Raw genomic sequence first — 19,164 nt, forward strand, 5'->3', positions numbered from 1 at the left:
CAACTAGTTCTTGAAACGGACACAGGAAAGAGGAGCTGAGGCAACTTTCTTTATGTAGCAGAGGATGTTTTTATTAATGTGCCTGAAAATCTACAGACTGTTGTACAGACATGTCCATAAAGTTATTTATAAACAAACCGCCAGCATACAAAACCCTGCAGTGTTTCCTCCCTTATCCCTACAAAATGATTGTCTTTGTAGTCACGGTAAGTCAGTGTCTAAGAAGGGGATGGGGAGGACAATTGGAAGGGGATGCCCCGTACTCAAACTTTTTTCCTTTACGACTGTTAAGTCATTTGGAAAAAGTAACTTCTACAAACCTCCTCAGTTTAAAAAAAAAACAGTGCATATTTCAGGCCAGATCAAAATCTCAGCAATAAAACCACAGAAGGCAGAGTAGCACTTTTACTCTGGAACACGTCTTTCAGCAATCCTGTGCTCCTTTCATCACGAGGTCTCTCCTGAAAACTCCATGTTCTGCAGGTTCATACCCCCTTTATATAGTCCCGTGCCCCCCCAGGAGTGCAAAAAGGCCTGAATGATGGCTTTGAAAATCATCTTTTTTTTCCTTCCCTAACAGCTGCATTTGTTTTTAACCCTTACAATCCTGGTGCTTTCCATCCTGCCAGCAATAGAAGTTGTGCTTCTGCAGCATCCAGAGACTAGTGTAGAGTGAAACACCAGAGTTACGATTCCATGTGTAGCAGCAGATGTGCTATTTTCAGTGCTGCTCATCAGTGAGTGTCCTGGACGTGATCTACACAATTTGGAAAATGGCCCCAATTTCTCAAGAGGGAAGCTTGGCAGGGCTCAAGTGTCACGTCGTAACTCTGGAGTCCATTGCACACAAAAAGGAAGCAAAGAGTTTCATTTGAGTATCCAATGAATTCCAGAATGCAGCAGTGAGGACAAGCAGCATGCAATGGGTGCAGGCATGGTGACTACCATCTCATTCACTTAACCAGAACACTTTGAACCACTACCCATAGAGGGGGAGGTTGTCAAAAGCATGTGAGACAAGTCTTCGGGAACTGGGCTCTTAAGACATTAAGATGTTTTTGAAAAAAATCTCACCATAGGCCATAATGGGAATGACAGAGCAGCTCCTAAATGAACAGTGCAGCCAGCTGTGGAAACGCTTTCCCTTCCCTCAATATAGTGCAATATGGTCCTTCACAGTGGGTCTAACTCCAAGGATGAGGGGGTATTACCTTACGATTAATGCTGTCTGATTTAGGAGGGAGGCAGTTTCCTATGCAATAGCTTTGGAATGCAGATTGCCAAAGGGATTCCTAAAAAGCTCTCACTTCATTTAGAGGGACCCACCCACCCAAGACAGCAAATTTAAAAGGAGAGATGCCATGGCAACCTCTCCTTTGACCTGCCAATGCACATGTGCCATGACAACATGTTTTTATAATACTGAGCACTTTTCATCCACAGACCGTGGTGTGCTTTACCCAAGTGGGTTTTGTTACTCCCAGTGTGTGGAAACAGAAGCACACAGAGATTAAGTGACTTTGCCCATGGTCACGGAGCAAGTCAGAGCAGAGAACAGAGGCTGACTCTGTATGATACAGAAGGGCAGGTGGATGGAAGAGTTTTCCACATCTCTAAGTCCAGTTCTCCCATTAGAAAAGCTTCCCAAACTGGCTCTGATTCATAAAATAGTGGTTCCCAGAGCTGGCAAAGTTTTTGCAAGAGAGAAGGCAAAGAAGGAGAAAAGTTCCTTTGTGGTCAAATCAACCTGCCTGGGAAATCAAAGGCGACATTACCCTGGTGGTGACTGCACAGGTGCGCTGTGCAGGCACATGCGCACACACCTCCCCAGCACTTCTCAATCCAGCCCCACATGAAGCTCAATCACTAACCTTGTGCTGTCTCATTCTCATACCAGGCAAAGATCTTCCGCTTATAAACTGGAGGGTGGAATGGCAAAGGCTCAGAATCACCGTCCTGTGGAATTTGCATCTCACCTACTAACAGATCACCAGAGTTTTGGGATTTGTCAAATGGCACAGAACACTAGAGAGAGAACTTGGATAGCTTCAACAAGGGCATTGCTCCAGAACGCTGTCAAGTTTCATAACTTTTTAGTAAGGACCCAAAGAACTACTGGAGCTCAGTCCTACAGCCATCCTCCAAAGAACAGATTTAAGAGGTTGGATGAGCTACTCAGGAATGAAACGGGGAGTGTCTCTAGAATGGTCACTAAGCCTAGGTAGTTAGGAAGAGGCAGAACGGGTGTAGATTAAAGTGGGAAACTTCTCATCCAACCCCACCTTGCTGGATACTAGTTGGGGAGGGAAATACAAACTTGCTCCCTGATTCTTTTATTTAAGAATTAAGGGGTTAAAGAAACTATATTTTAAGCACAGGACTTCAATATTAGCAGCTGGGTTCAGTATTATTTCCTTTTTCCAAAGGATTAAATATCCCTCCCCATGGTTTCCGACTGGTAAATCTAGTCGCAGGCCCGTGTTGGGGAAGCATAAGCCAGGAAGAACCACCGAGTATTCTGTACCAGATGGTCATCAGTCACAGTTGCAGTGATAGGGTCTTGCTGAAGGGTTATATTATAACTTTATATATATATTTTTGGTTCCAGCCGTCCTATTTTGAGTCCTCTGAGTCTTTGCTTTTCATTTATTCAAAGCAACTCATGATGTCTTCCAGGGGAAGAGATGTTTAAAACCAAAATGTGACTGATATACTGACTATATCTATATAGATTATAAAATACTATGGGATTATTGCATAGAAGAATGGTTTGCACTAGCTTGGCCTAGATAACCGTCTGCGAGCGCTGCCTGAGGCCCGAGGACAGCATGCGGTTGCCGGACGGGAAGACATCTTCTTGCCACTGATCGTCTTCTTTTCTGGAATGCTCTTCATACCACTCCTGAACAGAGGGAAGAACACACCCAATGAGAGAAGTCTCCTCGCCATACCATACTACTCTCCCTCAGGCCCCTCTCGTTGTCCTGAACAGCCACCCTCTCCCCTTTCCCTGTGAAACACAATACATCTCAAGCGCTTTGGCAGTAGTAAATAGCGAGGGCTTAGTTACACTCTCTCTTTTCAGGCTTCTATAAAACTCTGTTTTTCCTCCACGGCAAAGTTTGGATACAACTGGAGCTGCTGTCAGGAAAGGGTTAACTAGAGCATCACTGTAACATTTGCAGGATGGAAGCCCTGAGCCCTCAACTCCTGGTTAATGCTTTGAACCCATCGCCCCACATGCAGTTAGCCACAGCAGGATGCACTGGGAAATCCTGGGGAGGACGTTTAATCTTTCAGTGACATGCCTCCTTTGCAGGTGTTTAAGATTCATTTGCTAAGGGCAGACTGGTCATTTCACTCGCTATAAATTAGAAGAGTCTCAGCAGATTCTGACCAACACTAACGATAAGCACCAGGGTTATAGTCATTGTAGGAGCCACAGGTCATCCCACTGCTAGCAAGAGAAGGGACACCAAAAAGATGCAGAGATTAACTCCTTTGGTATCCATCATCATCAAATTAGTCATGACAAATTCCTGTGGAGTTAATGGCCCCTTCCCTCCAGAGAGGGATTTTTCTGGTGCACTCCTCTCAGTGTACGAGCCTACCAGTGTTTGAAAAGGCTCCTGATGTTTAGAGCGTGTCAGCAGCTTTTCAACAAGAGGTTTTTATTAAAACCAAAATTTTGTGGAAATGTTTTGGTTTTGCCTGAACTTTCACTGGGGAGCACAAGTGCCCACGCGCCCTTAGAACAGGTAGTTGCCCGGTGGTTTCGTAGGAGATCCCGGTTCAAGTCCCTGCTCAATCAGGCAGGGCAGGGTCTCGAACGTGGAGATGCCCTAACCACTGGGCTATTAGGTAGCTTGGAGCGGTTGGTCAGACTCTTGCTCTCTCATTTCTGAAAGGTCTTTGTTTAGTTCAACATTTGTGAACCATGTCAAACTGTTCATTCTTCATCAAACGGAATGCTTGTTTTCCAGTCAGCCCTGGTGATTTCACACTAAGCCTCCAAGGAAAGAAAATGGCCAGAGTGCACCCACAGTTTGCACTGCTCATTAGTGAGCCCCCGCCAACTGACCCAGGAGAGGTGGGGCGGGGGAGGGCAGGCTCAAGAGAAGGAAGGATGATGCCACTCCCGACTTGCTCAAGCGGTGAAATTAGTCTATGCCCACAGCTCAGACAGACAGACTGACTACGGAGGCTTCTTTGCCAACATGCTCCGGATTAGCATGATAGGAGTACCTCAGGGTTAAGAGGGGAGTTCAGCCTCCATAACCACTAAGACCATGGTCTCTCCATCTGACACGGACAAGGGTACCCTATCACGGTGCTATTTAATGGAGTAAATAAGACTAATTGACGAGAAAGAAATTGGTAAAGATGGAAGCATGAAAACAACTGTCCTTTGCAGCAGAGACCTCCTATGGTTGAAGAATATTAGCAGGAACTGCTTCATCAGTTAATCTAGGTCCACGTTTACACTACAGCCTATGTTGGTATAATTTGTGTCACTCGGGTGTGAATAAGCCACCCGAGTGACTTAAATTATACCAACCTAAGCGTTGGTGTAGACGGTGCTGTGTGAGCAGGAGAGCTTCTCCTGCCACTCATGGTAATAAAGTAATTGCATAATGGAGTAATTAAGTTGATGGGAGAACTTTCTCCCATTAGCTCAGAGCAGTGGTTCTCAAACTTTTGTACTGGTGATGCCTTTCACACAGCAAGCCTCTGAGTGTGACCCTCTCCCCATAAATTAAAAATGTTTTTATATATTTAACACCATTATAAATGCTGGTGGCAAAGCGGGGTTTGGGGTGGAGGCTGACAGCTTGCAACCCCCCCATGTAATAACCTCGTGACCCCCAGTTTGAGAACCCCTGGCTTAGAGCAGCTGCACCACTGTAAGCTGTGTAGCGTAGCCATAGCTTAGGTGTTTCTAATCCTTATTCTTCACCTCCTGCCCTGAACTGCCAGGTGGTGTTGCTGGCACTGGTAAATGTGTGCTGTGTTTCAGCCTGGAGCGCACTTCATTTCAGTGGCACGCACAGTTTGCGAAGCACTTTGGCCCGTAAGGGGCTACATAAATGTAAGAAGTTATGAATATTGTTAGATGACCTTTATATACTGTATATTCTGCAGAGCATCCTGCTGTCTGGTTCTTCTGGGTGGAAGACTCCCAACATTTAAAGAATGATTAAACATTCTAACTAATGGAGAGTGTCCTGCTAATCAGAAACTTATGAGGACGTTTGCAACTTGATGTTTCCTACCTGTATCTCCTCCTCGTACATTTTCATACTTAAGTCACTTTTGGTCCTCGATCTCCGTCCCAGAAACAGCATCGATGTTTGCTGAGAAGACAAAAGTAGAGATATTAATAACAATGGGAAAAAGAACCCAGGTCCTTCAACAACTCCCTGCCCCACTAGGTCACAACTAGGTCAGTGGTGAGATGAGAATCCAAGTTTCCTGAGGGAGACTGTGCCTAACTAAACTTTCCTCGTTCACCCATACCCGCTAGCTTACTCAAGGGATCTTGTTAATTTCAACCCATACAAGCAGAGAGTAACAGCCTAAGTTACTGTGAAACCATTTTGGGTTATTTATAATTGAGAAGTATTAAGAATATCCTTACAGTTATTGGTTTAACTTTCTTATTTGAACTGTTATTTAAACTTTTCTTTTAAATGGACATGGTTGAGGTTAGAGCCATTTTTAGACCGAATATCTTGAAAACTGCCTCTTCTTTGGCAGATATAACTGTCAAGATTCCGGATCTGAATTTTATCTGTGCGTACAATTGCTCAGCATTTCAATACCCCAGCAATGAGAAATGCAGCAAGCCAACTGATGCAAATGTGCTGTCATCTAGTACAGCAAGTCTGGTGGCTACAAATTCAGGGGGTGGGATGGAAGGAGCAAATTCCAGCTATTACAAAAATCAGTTTAAAGTCTCCCAGCATCATAAGACACAGAGCTCTTGAAGGGAAGAGTTTTCAAGGTCATTTCATTTTCAGGCTTGACAATATCCCTTTTACGATACCAGTGGTAAAAGTAATTGCCACTGTCTACAGAGAAGCAAGCCTGAAGCTTGGAACTGACAGAGTTCTATTATTGCACAATGCTTCAGAACTGTATGGACACAATGGTACAGAAGTGCGTCAAGTAGAAAAAAAGATGGGGCAGCACAGGTGAATTACAGGATAGTAACTGCTCCTTCCAGTGGGGTCAGCTGGCCAGGATGGCTCTTAGCAATGTTTATTCTGTATGGTGAGATAGGTCTTGATCAGTGCTCTCTGGAATACAGTGGGAATTCAGCCCAATGCCCTGGGAATTCAACTGCAGTTTCTTCAGTGCAATGAGTTTTAAGTGCTAATCTGCAGGGCACCGATCCAGAGTCCCTTCAACAGAGCAGATTGTAACAAGAACCAAAGGCATATGTAGAAAGAGGCTCCTGCTGCACCCTAGCAGAAGAGCTCCTTTAAACCCCACAGCTGTGCCCCTGCATGTTGCACCACAGAAGTGCAGGGATTGTGGCCTGAATCTCAGCTTTTCTCTTTACCTCATATTTGTCCATTTGTGCAATGACCTTCTGCAGCGGGGCAATTTCAGAGGCAGCACAATTCCGTCTGTAGAGCTCAATTACGCCTGCCATTTCCTCCTTAGAGATCTCCTTCTCCAGGACAATGCCATTGTCTTCTTCAGAGGGAGGGAAAAAACAAGGAGAAAACATTGGGAAGTCACAGTTTTAATCAGCAATGGCAATAATCCTAAAGAGTTTTCAGAGATTATAAGGCCAGAAGGGACCACTGTGATCATCTAGACTGACCTCCCATATAGCATAGGCCAGAGAATGTCCCTGAATTCTTGTTTGAACTAGGGCAGATCTTTTAGAAAAAACATCCAGTCTTTATTTAAAACCTGCCAATGATGGAGAATCCATCACAATCTTTGGGAAATTGTTCCAGTGACTAATTACTCTCACTGTTAAAAGTTTACTCCTCTTTTCCAATCTGAATTTGTCTAGCTTCAGCTTCCAGCTGCTGGATCTTGTTATATCTTTGTCTGTTGGGCTAAAGAACCCGTTATCAAATTGTTGTTGCCCACGTAGGTACTTATAAACCATCATCAAGTCACCCTTTGGCCTTCTCTTTATTACACTAAATAGATCAAACTCCTTGAGACTGTCACTACAGGGCTTGCTTCCTAATCCTTTAATCATTTTTGGGACTCTTCTGTTTATTCCTGTACAGCCAGCTTTGTGCTATGAAGCTTCAGGAGGCCAGTCAAGGTGTTGACTTATTCCTTTAGAGGCATATGCCCAACCTCTTCAGACTGGGAGCTGGCAAGAGGAGCCACATCTTACCAACAAGTTAGAAAAGAACGATCAGGAGATGGCAAGTAAGTTGGACTGGGAGGGTTTTTCTAGTTCCTAGGATGTTTGGGGCCAAAGGTCTGATTTTTAAAAAAGGACCTATACTTCATAGCCTATTTCGTGTGCACTCAATTGGGAATGCAAATAACCACAGTTACAACTGCTACCATTGGATATTCAGCTACCTGAGCTGGGTGCAATCGGGTAGCTTGATATTTAAAATACAGCAACTGCAGTTATTTGCAATCACAGATTTGTTGGTTATAAAATCAGGCCTTTCCCGTTCAGTCGTTTTCTCTCATATGCACAAGCCAGACTTTGGGAGCAAAGATATACAGACCAGCAGGCTGGCCAGGCCTGGCACTAACCTTCTGAACCTTGGTTCTTTCGGGTGTAGTTCATGCGGAATACAAAAGCCTCCAGTATAAAGGCCACAATGATCGTCATCACCACCTGGGAAGGGAGCCAGAATGAATAGAGCGCGTCACAAGGTTTGGAACTGCAGCGTCCTTCCAAGTCTGGTTCTAACTGAACTGCACCTGAATTCCTGCTGCTTCCCCTCACCCCTCCTTTCAGCAGAGGGAGGGTACAAATCCTAATCCATGAGTCTAGGTGGCGTGTTTGTGTAACAGCCTGCCAGTAAACTGGGAATGGGCGGTATGACAAGATGGGGGCATCGCTGCGTACCACTATAACTCCCATCCAGATACAGATGCTCCCTGGGTTGCGCAAACCCAACTTACAGAAATGCGGACTTACGGAAGAAGTCTCATAACCTTTTTTTTTCGGGGGTGGAGGGCATAATTGTCAGAGAGATGTTCCTGACTTACATAAAACGACTTACGCAAGGCATTCCGGAATAGAACACTTGCATAAGTCAGGGAGCTTCTGTACATAATGGGTCGATTCTGGCAACACTTGTCGTTTTTGCCATACCAAAGTTAGTGAAAGTGATTTGGACACCTGCCTCTTTCTGACCTACGTTTCATAGAGAGGAGAACTTCCCTAATTGGCCATGGATTCTTCCATTAGAGTGCAGCAAGGCTGCCGCTGGCAGTTAGAGATTTTCCATCACAAGTGCACTGAGGACCTACCATGGTCACGATATAGAAGATCATGAAGTAGAGGCGGCTCCAGTGAGAGGTTTGCGAGGTCACCCCTTCCTAGGGGCGAGAGAGGGAGGAGTTCAGCGGCAGGCAAAGAGGAGGGAAGCTGCCATTAGTCCCCTTGAGACCAGACAAAGCAGCAGGCCCCCCCAAATATCAATCTGTACCTCATGACATAAAGGACATGTATCTAACCCCAGGGACTGCCTCCACCATACTCAAAGTCCCAGCTGGCCCCTGCCTGAAGCCCTTCCCCTAAAGGATTGAACACAGATTCCCATATAGTACTCTGAAGTGTAAATACTCACACAATGGTGATGAGTGCTACAGAAAAGTGTAGAGACAGCGGTCTCTCTACATATCTAGCTAACAATATACAGCATGGTGCCTGGGAAAACAAGCTATAATACAGAGGTGCTTGAAGAGGGAAGTCACTAACACCCTTACACGGAAGGTACAACAGGTCTGCCATAATGCATTCAGAATTCATTACATCAGGGATCCTGAGGTTACTCCTAATGCAGATTTCCTGCATAGCATTACAGAGACTGGCGGGTCATTCAACAAGACATAGCAAGGTGGGAGGGTGAGGGGAGGAGGAGAGAAGAAATCAGAAGACTGATGAGAAACCTCATTGAGAAATACATGAAGTAAAAGGGCAGCATTCAGAATCTTCCATCTTCTCCCTAAACCATTCAGAATTGCTCAATAGCTGTCACATGCTGTACAAGAGCCAAAAGGTACAGTGCTGAGCCAGCCAGTGGGGTCAGAATACCCGAGTGATGGTACTGGGGAGGACAGCTCCTGGCAGGCAGCTAACAGTGCCACCCGTGTGAGGCAAAGCTGGCCATTTTCCATCAGAGTGATGAAAAAGGATCTGTGCTAAAGAGAATCTTTCCCTGCAGAGTGATGAAGAATTGATGACACAGCCCTGGTGCTGACTACATTTAAGTATCCCAGGATCTACGTACCATGATGATGTACCAGTCATTGACAACTGTCAACTCAAACAGCGTAACTGTATGGAGACACAAAGGACAAAACAAGTGCTTTAGCCAGCCTGACCTGTTTCAAAGTCATTTCAATGCCTCAGTTTCCCCTATTACATGCTTTCTCCCATTTTCTTCGTAAGACACCTCATTTCAGTATAGCCAAATACTTGAGTGCTGATGACAGGAGACAGATTCTGCTCTCAGTTACAATGCAGTGAATCTGAAGTCACCCTATTGAGGACAGTGGAGTGACTCTAGAGTTATAATAGTATAACAGAGCACAGTTTGGCCCATATTTCTTAGTGGAACCAGAGTCTGCCATGCCAGTCCTCACTAAGCAAGACTCTGGACAGATCCACAAAGGAAAAAAAAAAATCACCACTATTATTATCCTCCTCCTCCTGCAGGCCTGACTCATGTTTAAAATCAGAAAAAAAAAAACACCCAACCCACAGAGTGTCAGAGGCTCAGCAGGGTAGTGGAGTTGTTCTCTTTATTCATCTCTGGAAACATGGATACAAAACTGGTTCAGATCACATTTCAAAACAAGTCGGCAGGTTTCATGCTGGTCTCCAGGATATGTTTACCTTGTAAAACCACCACACAGTTGGATTCAGTTAGCCAGCAGCAGAACCCAGGACAGGTAAGGGATGCTGCTGCAGGTTTGAGGTGTACAGTATAAGCAGAACTGTTAGGGATCCAGAGTAAGGGCGCTGCAGGTCATTTGGCACAGCCACACGTGGGCGGCAGGGTTAGAACGGGAAGGGGTACTGTGGACCAGGACTGACACTCATTGGTAGAATTCGGTGGACTAGAAGGAAGCATGGATGGGTGTTATGCAAGCTAGGTTAAGAGTCTCACCCCTACATAAGCACCAAATTCACACAGGGTCGTTCTGCATTCAGCAGCAGTAGATGCGAGGGAGTATGGTCAACAGTTATCCTGGATAAGAACCAATGTGTAAATATTCCTCTTACCAAAGCTGTTCAAAATGTTGTCAAAGTTGTTCAAATAGTAGTAACCTTCTTCCACCACGGTCTTGTTTCCAACTGTGTGATTCACCCAGCGATAGGCATCTGCAACTGTACTCGTGCTGATTAGAGAAGCCAGCACAAACATACAATGAGAGGTGCTCTGGAAAAATGTGCAAAGCTACAGGTCTGACAGACACTGGCATGCTTAGAGACCTCTGGGCAGGGAAGCTTTTTTCGCTTTTTGCCAACACTTGTTGCATTTTGAATGCCGTTCTCTAAAGTGGTACCTCTGACAGGGACACTGCAGCATCCTACATACCACATGGGTGCTTTGCTGTGGTGCCATTATAGAGCAAACATCCCAGCCCAGCTGCTTCAGGCAGCGATTCAAATACTCAGCACTACTAACTAGCACATTGCTACCCCTCTCCATTCTCAAACTGCAAGTAAAGATCATTGCACTGAGTCTCAGCGAGAGAAGTGGTAAGTCTCCCTTTTAGTGGGAATCCCAATTCAGACCAACCACTCTCAGTAAACACACATCCACTGGCCTTTTTTTGATAGAAAAATACAGATATGAGACACAATGCTCCTGGCTTGGCATTGAACCAGGCTATTAACAAGGCCATTTCAGAGGAAGGGGGTTGCTGGGTACTCACTTGCAGCAGTTTGGGTAGACAACCCCAGAGAAGAATTCCATGCCGACAATGGCGAAGGAGTAGTAGAAGATAAGCAGGGTTAAGCCCAGGCTGGAGGAGAGAGAGAGAGAGAAACAAAAGTAAGGCCTTGTCTACACTGCACCTTCATCATGAAAACCTTTGTTCCTCAAGGATGTGAAAAAACAACAAACCACCCCTGAACAACAAAAGTTTTAACGATGAAAAGCACCAGTGTGGACAGCACTCTGTCAGCGGAAGACACTCTCCGGCCGATGAAGCTACTGCCCCTTGTTTGGGGTGATTTTATTTTGTCGGCAGGAGAGCTCTCTCCTGGTGACAGAGAGTGGCTAAACTGCGTGCCTTACAATGGTGCGGCTGTAGCACCGTTGTAAGGTATGCAGTGTAAACACAGCCTAATTCTGTTATTCACCAGTTGGTAGGACAGAGAAAAAGCCAAGTCACTCAGACTGGCTGTTCTCTAAGCAGTTTTCCATCTCTACCATCTACAGCAAACCCCAGTGTAGCATCTAGACCACCTCCCTGCAATGCTGTTTTGTTGCCTATGGAACATGTGTAGTGTTTGTCTCGACTAGTTTTAAAAGTTCAGAGTCATGGAGTTCTGTACCACTCCCTTGGTGAGAAATAAGCACTGAGAAACTTGAAGAGAACCCTTCTTTCCTTATAGACCTGCTCCTTTCCATTAAGCCATTAAATATTTATTCCCCCTCCCCACCACCCAATTTCTCTAATGAAGCACAAGCCAACGTTGCTCTATCCTCTGTTTCCTCGACCATCAGCAGTGATGTCAGAACAGCTTCAGAAATAAGCCTAGTTGGTTAATGTCTGAACACCTAGCTAGTTCTGCAGCAGGGGAATAAGATACTGTGATGTCATACACAGACAATGGCTACTTATCTCAGTGACTAATTAAACAGGCATTCCACATCACTTCGCAATCATTGTAACCCCTCTGGTCCCCTATTGTACCAAGGACATGAGGAAACATCTCCTTTGTGAAACCTTCTTTGCACAAAAACCATCATCACTTAAAAACCAAACAAGTGCCATAGTGGGGTTGCCCTTGTGCTCAGGAGCAAAGGGGTTAATGTGGACCAGGTGTTAGGCCTAGTGTGCTGGAGAGCTCTTTATGTATTTTTTTGTGTGTTGCACTGCAAAGAAAGAAAGAAAAAAGTGTTCGCTTCTACTCTGACGCCAGCCCAGGTATTCATTACCCTGGAAATGGCAGAGCCATATTAGTACATGCTTCTTTGGGATGTTACCCATTTTTCCCCCTCCAAGAAGGGCTGTGCAATACCTGGCCATCCTGGGGAATAACTCAAACATTGTGTCCAGGACATTCCTGTAGCGCTTCTTCAACTTAAAGAGCCTGAAGCAGGGATGAAAAGCCAGCGGTTACTTACATGAGGACAATTCCTTCCTGTTTTGTTATTAGCTGCATAAAGACAAGCAGCATGTACAAGCAAAACAAGGCCATGAGAGAAGCATTTTGAATACTGGTTCAGCCAGGGTCCATGTGGAGGCTGCACCAAAGTAGACCACCAACCATGTACTTTCCTCACTGTGATGCTACTAATGAGAACCTGCATTTAGCCAGGGAAGTACGGATAGAAGAAAAAGATAAAACATGATCCACTGGCTGGAAATTGAAGCTAGACAAATCTGGATCTGAAATACAGCATAAATTGTTAACAGTGAGGGTAATTAATCATTGGAACAACTTACCAAGGATCGTGGTGGTTTCTCCCCCACTAGCAACTTTTAAATCAAGACTGGATGTTTTCCTAAAAGATCTGCTCTAGGAATTATTTTGGGAAATTTCTATGGCCTGTGTTCTACAGGAGGTCAGACCAGATGATCACAATGGTCCCTTCTGGCCTTACAATCTATGAATTATTTTGCACTTCCATTATTCACCAATAAATTTCCCCAGCGGTGGAGTGGGACAGGATAATATCATCGCTCTTTTCATCAGTAGATCTCAAAGCACTTCACACAGGAGGTTTGTATCATTATCCTCATTTAACATATGGGGAAACTGAGGCACGGAGCAGCGGAAGTGACTTGCCCAGGTCACACAGCAAGTCAGTGACAGAATCAGACACAGAACCCAGGTCTCCCAAGTATCAGTCCTATATCCACTAGGTCCCACTGCCTCCCTTCACTTGGTTGGGATATTTAGACTTTAGGCACATCAAAAGTGGACAGGTAAGGCCCCCCAGTTCCTGATCCAGACCATCTTTACTCAAATAGTCTTTACTCCCGTGGGTAAGCCCCACTGTCTCATGTGATGAAGGACAAGGTCTACGAATAAGCATTTGCAGGATTATGCTTCTTAGGACAAGGACAGTGTTTTACCAATAAAGCATCATGCATAAATAATTACATTTATAAATCGTGCATGCCTACATCATTAACACGTGTATGCTTAGCATTTACGGAACACATTTTAAAGGTGAGCTCACTTACCGAGACAGAAGCTCAGTTATCTGTTTTTTTCCTGCAACAATCAATGGGAGAAAGCTGCATTCCTCACACATCAACCATTACAAGAGAAAAACAAACTTCCAAGTGCAGGCTTTGGCAGGTGAGTACATTTTAAAAGAAACCATTTTCTCCTTTAATTAACCCAATTTTTTAAAATCCTCACATGTGCTCCATTAGCAAGTGGGGATCCTAGACAGTGTGACCTAGTGAATAGAGAATTGGACTGGAACTCAGGAGACCCAGGTTCTATTCCCAGCTCTGCCAGGCCTTCCTGGTTGACCTTGGGCAAGTCATGTCTCCTCTTTGGGCCTTAGTTTGCCCATCTGTAAAATGGGGATAATACAATGATACTGACCTTCTCTGTAAAGCACTTTGAGATCTACTGGTGAAAAGTGCTATAAAAGAACTAGATATTAGTTCACCTTTAATAAAAGAACACTTTGCCCTTCTATGGAACTTTCATTTGATGATCTCAAAGCACTCTACAAGGATGAATGAATCTTTACAAAAACCTTGTGAGGCAGACATTATCATACCCATTTTACTGAGGGACAGAGATGTTAAATTACGTGATCAAGGTGTTACTGCAAGTATCAGAAGTGAGAAGAGAACTCATGCAACATGCTCTAACCAGTAGACAACAATTTGCCTCAGTGATTGGCATTTCTGGGAGCTACAGCACTCTGCACATAGGATTCTAACAGAAGCTGGGTTAAGCCCTGAAGCATGAGCTTTAATATCCCTTCTGAAGTTTGTCATAATTAATTCTGATAACTCAAGATAATCTCATTATCCATATAGGGTTCCAGTTCCTTTGTGATACAGTCACGTAACCATGCAACCCTCCTAGTTGGGTCCTGCCAGTGAGCTGAGCCCTGGATTGGGTTGAAGGAAAACAAACCTCCCTCTCTCTGCTACTTTGAAAACAACAAGGAGTCTGGTGGCACCTTAAAGACTAACAGATTTATTTGGGCATAAGCTTTCGTGGGTAAAAAAAAAAACCTCACTTCTTTAGGCGCATCTGAAGAAGTGAGAGCTTTTTTTAAACCAACGAAAGCTTATGCCCCCCCAAAAACTGTTAGTCTTTAAGGTGCCACCGGACTCCTTGTAGTTGTATTGGATACAGACTAACATGGCTACCCCCTGATACTCTGCTGTTTTGGTTATTTTCCCATTCCCCATGTGCCTTTTCTGTCTCACCTGAGCAGCTGAAGGGGTCGCAGGACGACGATGAAGTAGAATGGCTCCATGTTAAATGCCAGCGCCAGGAGACCCAGAAATGCAAACAGAGTGACTGAAAAATCAAAGCTGGAAAAGGAAGCGGGAGAGCAGAAATGGCCTGGTTTAGCCTTGTGAGGGGCAGAGTGCTCATGGCACTCTAGTTCAAAAGAAGACAAAGGGAAAGGTGATGGGGTACTGGAATTTCCTGCAGAATCTCTATTGAAATAAAGTTTTCTAACCTATCGGCCTAAGGCCATTTTTGAAAGAAGGCAACTATATCCCAGCATCTATCACCATACCCCTCAAATCCTGCAATTTTGAGTTCTCTCTCTTTAGATCCCCACCAAATTCAGCTGATTCAAATTCAGATTGCTCAAGTGACACTGATGCAATGCAGGTTAGCACAACAGCTCTGGGTGTTATGCCTCCAGCCCCCATTCACTCTTCATAAGCAGCACACTTACAGATTCCATCCAGAAGATAGATACTCAATGGGTCCCAGGCCACTGGTTTTCAGGAGCAGCTCTACCCCATAGACTGCAAAACAAGAGGGAATCTAATATCAATCCTTAAATGAGCCACACCTTAACCATTCCTTATGTGCAGCTTGAACATGTAGGTTTGACGACTGTAGGTTTAATAAGCTCCCATTCCCTTCCTTCATGTTTATCCTCAAGGGGATGATAAGTGGGCCCCACTTTTCTTCTAGATCACTAACTTCTCCCTTAGCTACTGTGCCAAACATTCAGATCTCTGGACAAGAGTGAGTGCCTATAAGAAAGGCTAGTCAGTCATCCAGAGGAACTTCAGGGCACATACTCACTCCCACATACTCGCCCAATTTAACCTCAATGGAATGTAATAAAGAATCATATCTATGAGCTCATCAGACCACGGGAGATAGTTTCAAACAGGGTGGAGGAAGGCTGTTTGTTTCATACACTGCCACGAGGGCACTCTGTGAAGTTCTTGAATTAGTAGAACATTATGACATCAGGCAACCGTTCAGTGATCAAAGTATTTCTATACATCTGGGAATAAAAACATAAGAACGGCCATACTTGGTCAGACCAACGACCCATCTAGCCCAGGATCCTGTCTTCCAACAATCACCAGACCAGATACTTCAGAGGGAATGGACAGAACAGGGCCATTTATTGAGTGATCCTCTCCAGCTTCTGGCAGTCAGAGGTTTATGGACACCCAGAGCAAGGGGTTGTGTACCTAACCATCTTGGCTAACAGCCATTGATGGACCCATTCTCCATGAGCTTATTGAATTCCTTTTTGAACCCAGTTCTACTTTTGGCTTTCACAACATCCCCTGGCAACAAGTTTCACAGGTTGACTGTGCACTGTGTGAAGAAGTACTTCCTTAAGTTTGTTTTAAACTTGATGCCTATTAATTTCATTGGGTGACCCTGAGTCACGTGTTATGTGAAAGACTACAAACACTTCCTTATTGACTTTCTCCACACCAGTCATGATTTTATAGACTTCTATCATATCCCCCATAAATCTTTTCTAAGATGAACTGTCCCAGTCTTTTTAATCTCTCTTCATACAGAAAATGTTCCATAACCCTAATCATTTTTGTTCCCCTACCCTGTACTTTTTCCATTTCCAATACATCTCTTTTGAGAGGGAGTGACCAGAATTGCACACAGTATTCAAGGTGTGGGCATACCAGGGATTTATATGGTGGCATTATGTGTTTTGTCTCATTACCTAGCTCTTTCCTAATGGTTCCTAACATCCTGTTAGCTTTGACTGCTACTGCACACTGAGAAGATATTTTCAGACGACTACCCACAATGACTCCACGATCTCTTTCTTGAGTGGTAAAAAAAAATTTAGACCCCATCATTTTGTATGTGTAGTTGGGATTATGTTTTCCACTGTGCATTACTTTGCAGTTAATCAACACTGAATTTCATCTGTCATTTTGTGTTTCAATCATCCAGGTTTGTGAGATCCCTTTGTAACTCTTCGTAGTCAGCTTTGGACTTAACTATCCTGAATAATTGCGTGCCATCGCAAACTTTGCCACCTCACTGTTCACCCCCTTTTCCAGATCATTTATCAATATGTTGAACAGCACTGGTCCTAGTATAGATCCTTGGGAGAACCTATTATTTCTCTCTCTCCACTATGAAAATTGACCATTTATTCCTACTCTTATGTCCTGTATTCTAACCAGTTAATGATCATGAGAGAACCTTACCTCTGATTATTGCCTATTTTGCTTAAGAGCCTTTGGCGAGGGACCTTGTCAAAGGCTCTCTGAAAGTCCAAAGTATATTACATCCACCAGGTCACCTTTGTTCACATTTGCTGACACCCTCAAAGAATTCCAAGACTGGTAAGGCATGATTTCCCTTTACAAAAGTCATGTTGGCTCTTCCCCAACATATTATGTTAATTTATGTGTCTGATCATTCTGTTCTTTACTATAGTTTCAACCAATTTGCCTGGCACTTAAGTTAGGCTCATTGGCCTGTAATTGCCAGGACTGCCTTTGGAGCCTTTAAAAAAAAAAAAAAAAATTACATTAGCTATCTGCCAGTCACCTGCTACAGAGGCTGATTTAAGTGATAGGTTACATACCACAGTTAGTAGTTCGGAAGGAACTCAGATGTGAAATTGCAGAACTCTTGGGTGAATCCTATCTGGTCCTGGTGACTTATTACTGTTTAATTAATCAATTTCTTCCAAAATGTCCTCTGTAGATACCACAATCTGAGACAGTTCCTCAGATCTGTCACCTAAAAAGAACTGCTCAGTAGGAATTCCCCTTACATCCTTTGCAGCAAAGACCGATGCATGAAATTTATTTAGCTTCTCTGCAATGTCCTTGTCTTCCTTGACTGCTCCTTTAGCATCTCGATTGCCCAGTGGCCTTCGATCATCCAGTGGCCCTTGTTGGTAGGCTTCTAATGTACTTAAAGAATTTTTTGCTGTTAGTTTTGGGGGTTTTGCTAGCTGCTCTTCAAGTTCTTTCTTGGCCTGCCTAATTTAACGTTTACACTTGACTTGCCAGTGTTTACACTCCTTTCTGTTTTTCTCAGTAGGATTTGACTTCCAATTTTTAAAAGATGTCTTTTTGTCTCTAACCACCTCTTTTAGTATGTTGTTTAGCCATGGTGGCTTTTCCTGTTACCTTCTTTTTTTTGGGGGGGGAGGAGGAAACTTTTAGTTTGATCCTCTATTTTTTAAAAAAAGTTTCCATGCAGCTTGCAGGCAGCTCCCTCTTGTGACTGTTCCTTTTAATTTCTCTTTAACTAGCCTCATTTTTGTTTAGTTCTCCTTTTTGAAGTTAAATGCTACTGTGGTGGGTTCCTCCCTACAAGGATGTAAAATGTAATTACATTATGAACATTATTACTGAGTGGTTCAGTTATAGTCACTTCTTGGACCAGATGCTGTGCTCACTTAGGACCAAATCAAGAACCGCCTCTCCCCTTGTGGGTTCCAGGACTATCTGCTCCAAGAAACAGTCATTAACAGTGCCTAGAAATTTTATCTCTGCACCCAATCCTGAGGTGACATGAACCCAGTCAATATCGGGATAAATGAAATCCCCCATTATTTTTGGATTTTTGGTTTCTGTAGCCTCTCTAACCTCTCTGAATATTTCACAATCAGAGTCACCATCCTGGTCAGATGGTCAGTAGTATATTCTAACTGCTATACTCTTATTATTCAAGCATGGAATTTCTATCCACAAAAATTCTATGGTACTGTCTGATTCATTTAAGATTTTTACTATATTTGACTCTAAGCTTTCTTTCACATACACTGGCACCCCAGCACAACCTACTCTGTCATTCCTATATATTTTGTACCCTAGTATTATGTGTCCCATTGATTATCATTGTTCCACCACCTTTCTGTGATGCCTATTCTATCAATACTCTCATTTAATACCAGGCACTCAAGTTCACCCCTGTTAGTATTTAGACTTCTTGCATTAGCATACAAGCACTATAAAATTTGTCAATATTTAGTTGTCTGCCTTTATGTGAGGTCAATAATTAGGACAGCTCCAGGGGAAACAAAAACAAGTCACCACATCCTCATAAAACAAACAATGGACATTTTCTCTAACTCCAACTTTTCTGACAACTCCTCTGCTGGCAACTGTAGCCAAAGAGCTCTCCATGCAGTTAAGTGAGAGGTTAGCAAACAGGTATTTGGATTCTCCCAACGTCACATTTATTGCAATTGTCAGCTTTACTTAGTAACAGCTTTAGCTCTGTTTCAGTAGAATTGCTCAGTAGCAGCAGTGAAAAATAATCACCTATAGGAGAGGATGAACTAACTTGGATAA

The 19,164-nt window shown here is 43.8% G+C and overlaps 1 protein-coding gene and 1 long non-coding RNA gene across 3 annotated transcripts in view; one reads left to right on the forward strand and one right to left on the reverse strand.

Moving 5' to 3' along the window:
- Nucleotides 1-49: 49 nt before the first annotated feature.
- TPCN1 (two pore segment channel 1) overlaps nt 50-19,164 on the reverse strand; it is a 57,908-nt gene continuing 38,793 nt past the window's right edge. Inside the window, exons 17-27 of one of the 2 annotated variants that reach the window (XM_039504562.1) lie at nt 15,300-15,372; nt 14,815-14,922; nt 12,425-12,496; nt 11,110-11,199; nt 10,454-10,569; nt 9,456-9,502; nt 8,473-8,541; nt 7,747-7,831; nt 6,566-6,702; nt 5,274-5,354; nt 50-2,902 (exon numbers count right to left, since the gene is read on the reverse strand). In XM_039504562.1, the coding sequence (XP_039360496.1) occupies nt 2,786-2,902; nt 5,274-5,354; nt 6,566-6,702; nt 7,747-7,831; nt 8,473-8,541; nt 9,456-9,502; nt 10,454-10,569; nt 11,110-11,199; nt 12,425-12,496; nt 14,815-14,922; nt 15,300-15,372 (995 nt within the window). In that variant the 3' untranslated portion in view covers nt 50-2,785. The remainder of the gene's footprint in view (nt 2,903-5,273; nt 5,355-6,565; nt 6,703-7,746; nt 7,832-8,472; nt 8,542-9,455; nt 9,503-10,453; nt 10,570-11,109; nt 11,200-12,424; nt 12,497-14,814; nt 14,923-15,299; nt 15,373-19,164) is intronic. The other variant, XM_039504563.1, reaches the window with a different exon arrangement.
- LOC120385950 lies at nt 6,141-9,696 on the forward strand. The gene is made up of 3 exons (XR_005589448.1): nt 6,141-6,194; nt 7,257-7,404; nt 9,390-9,696. It is a non-coding gene; the product is annotated as an uncharacterized LOC120385950 (long non-coding RNA).

Source organism: Mauremys reevesii, linkage group 18, assembly GCF_016161935.1.
Source record: "Mauremys reevesii isolate NIE-2019 linkage group 18, ASM1616193v1, whole genome shotgun sequence".
Taxonomy (NCBI): Eukaryota; Metazoa; Chordata; order Testudines; family Geoemydidae; genus Mauremys; species Mauremys reevesii.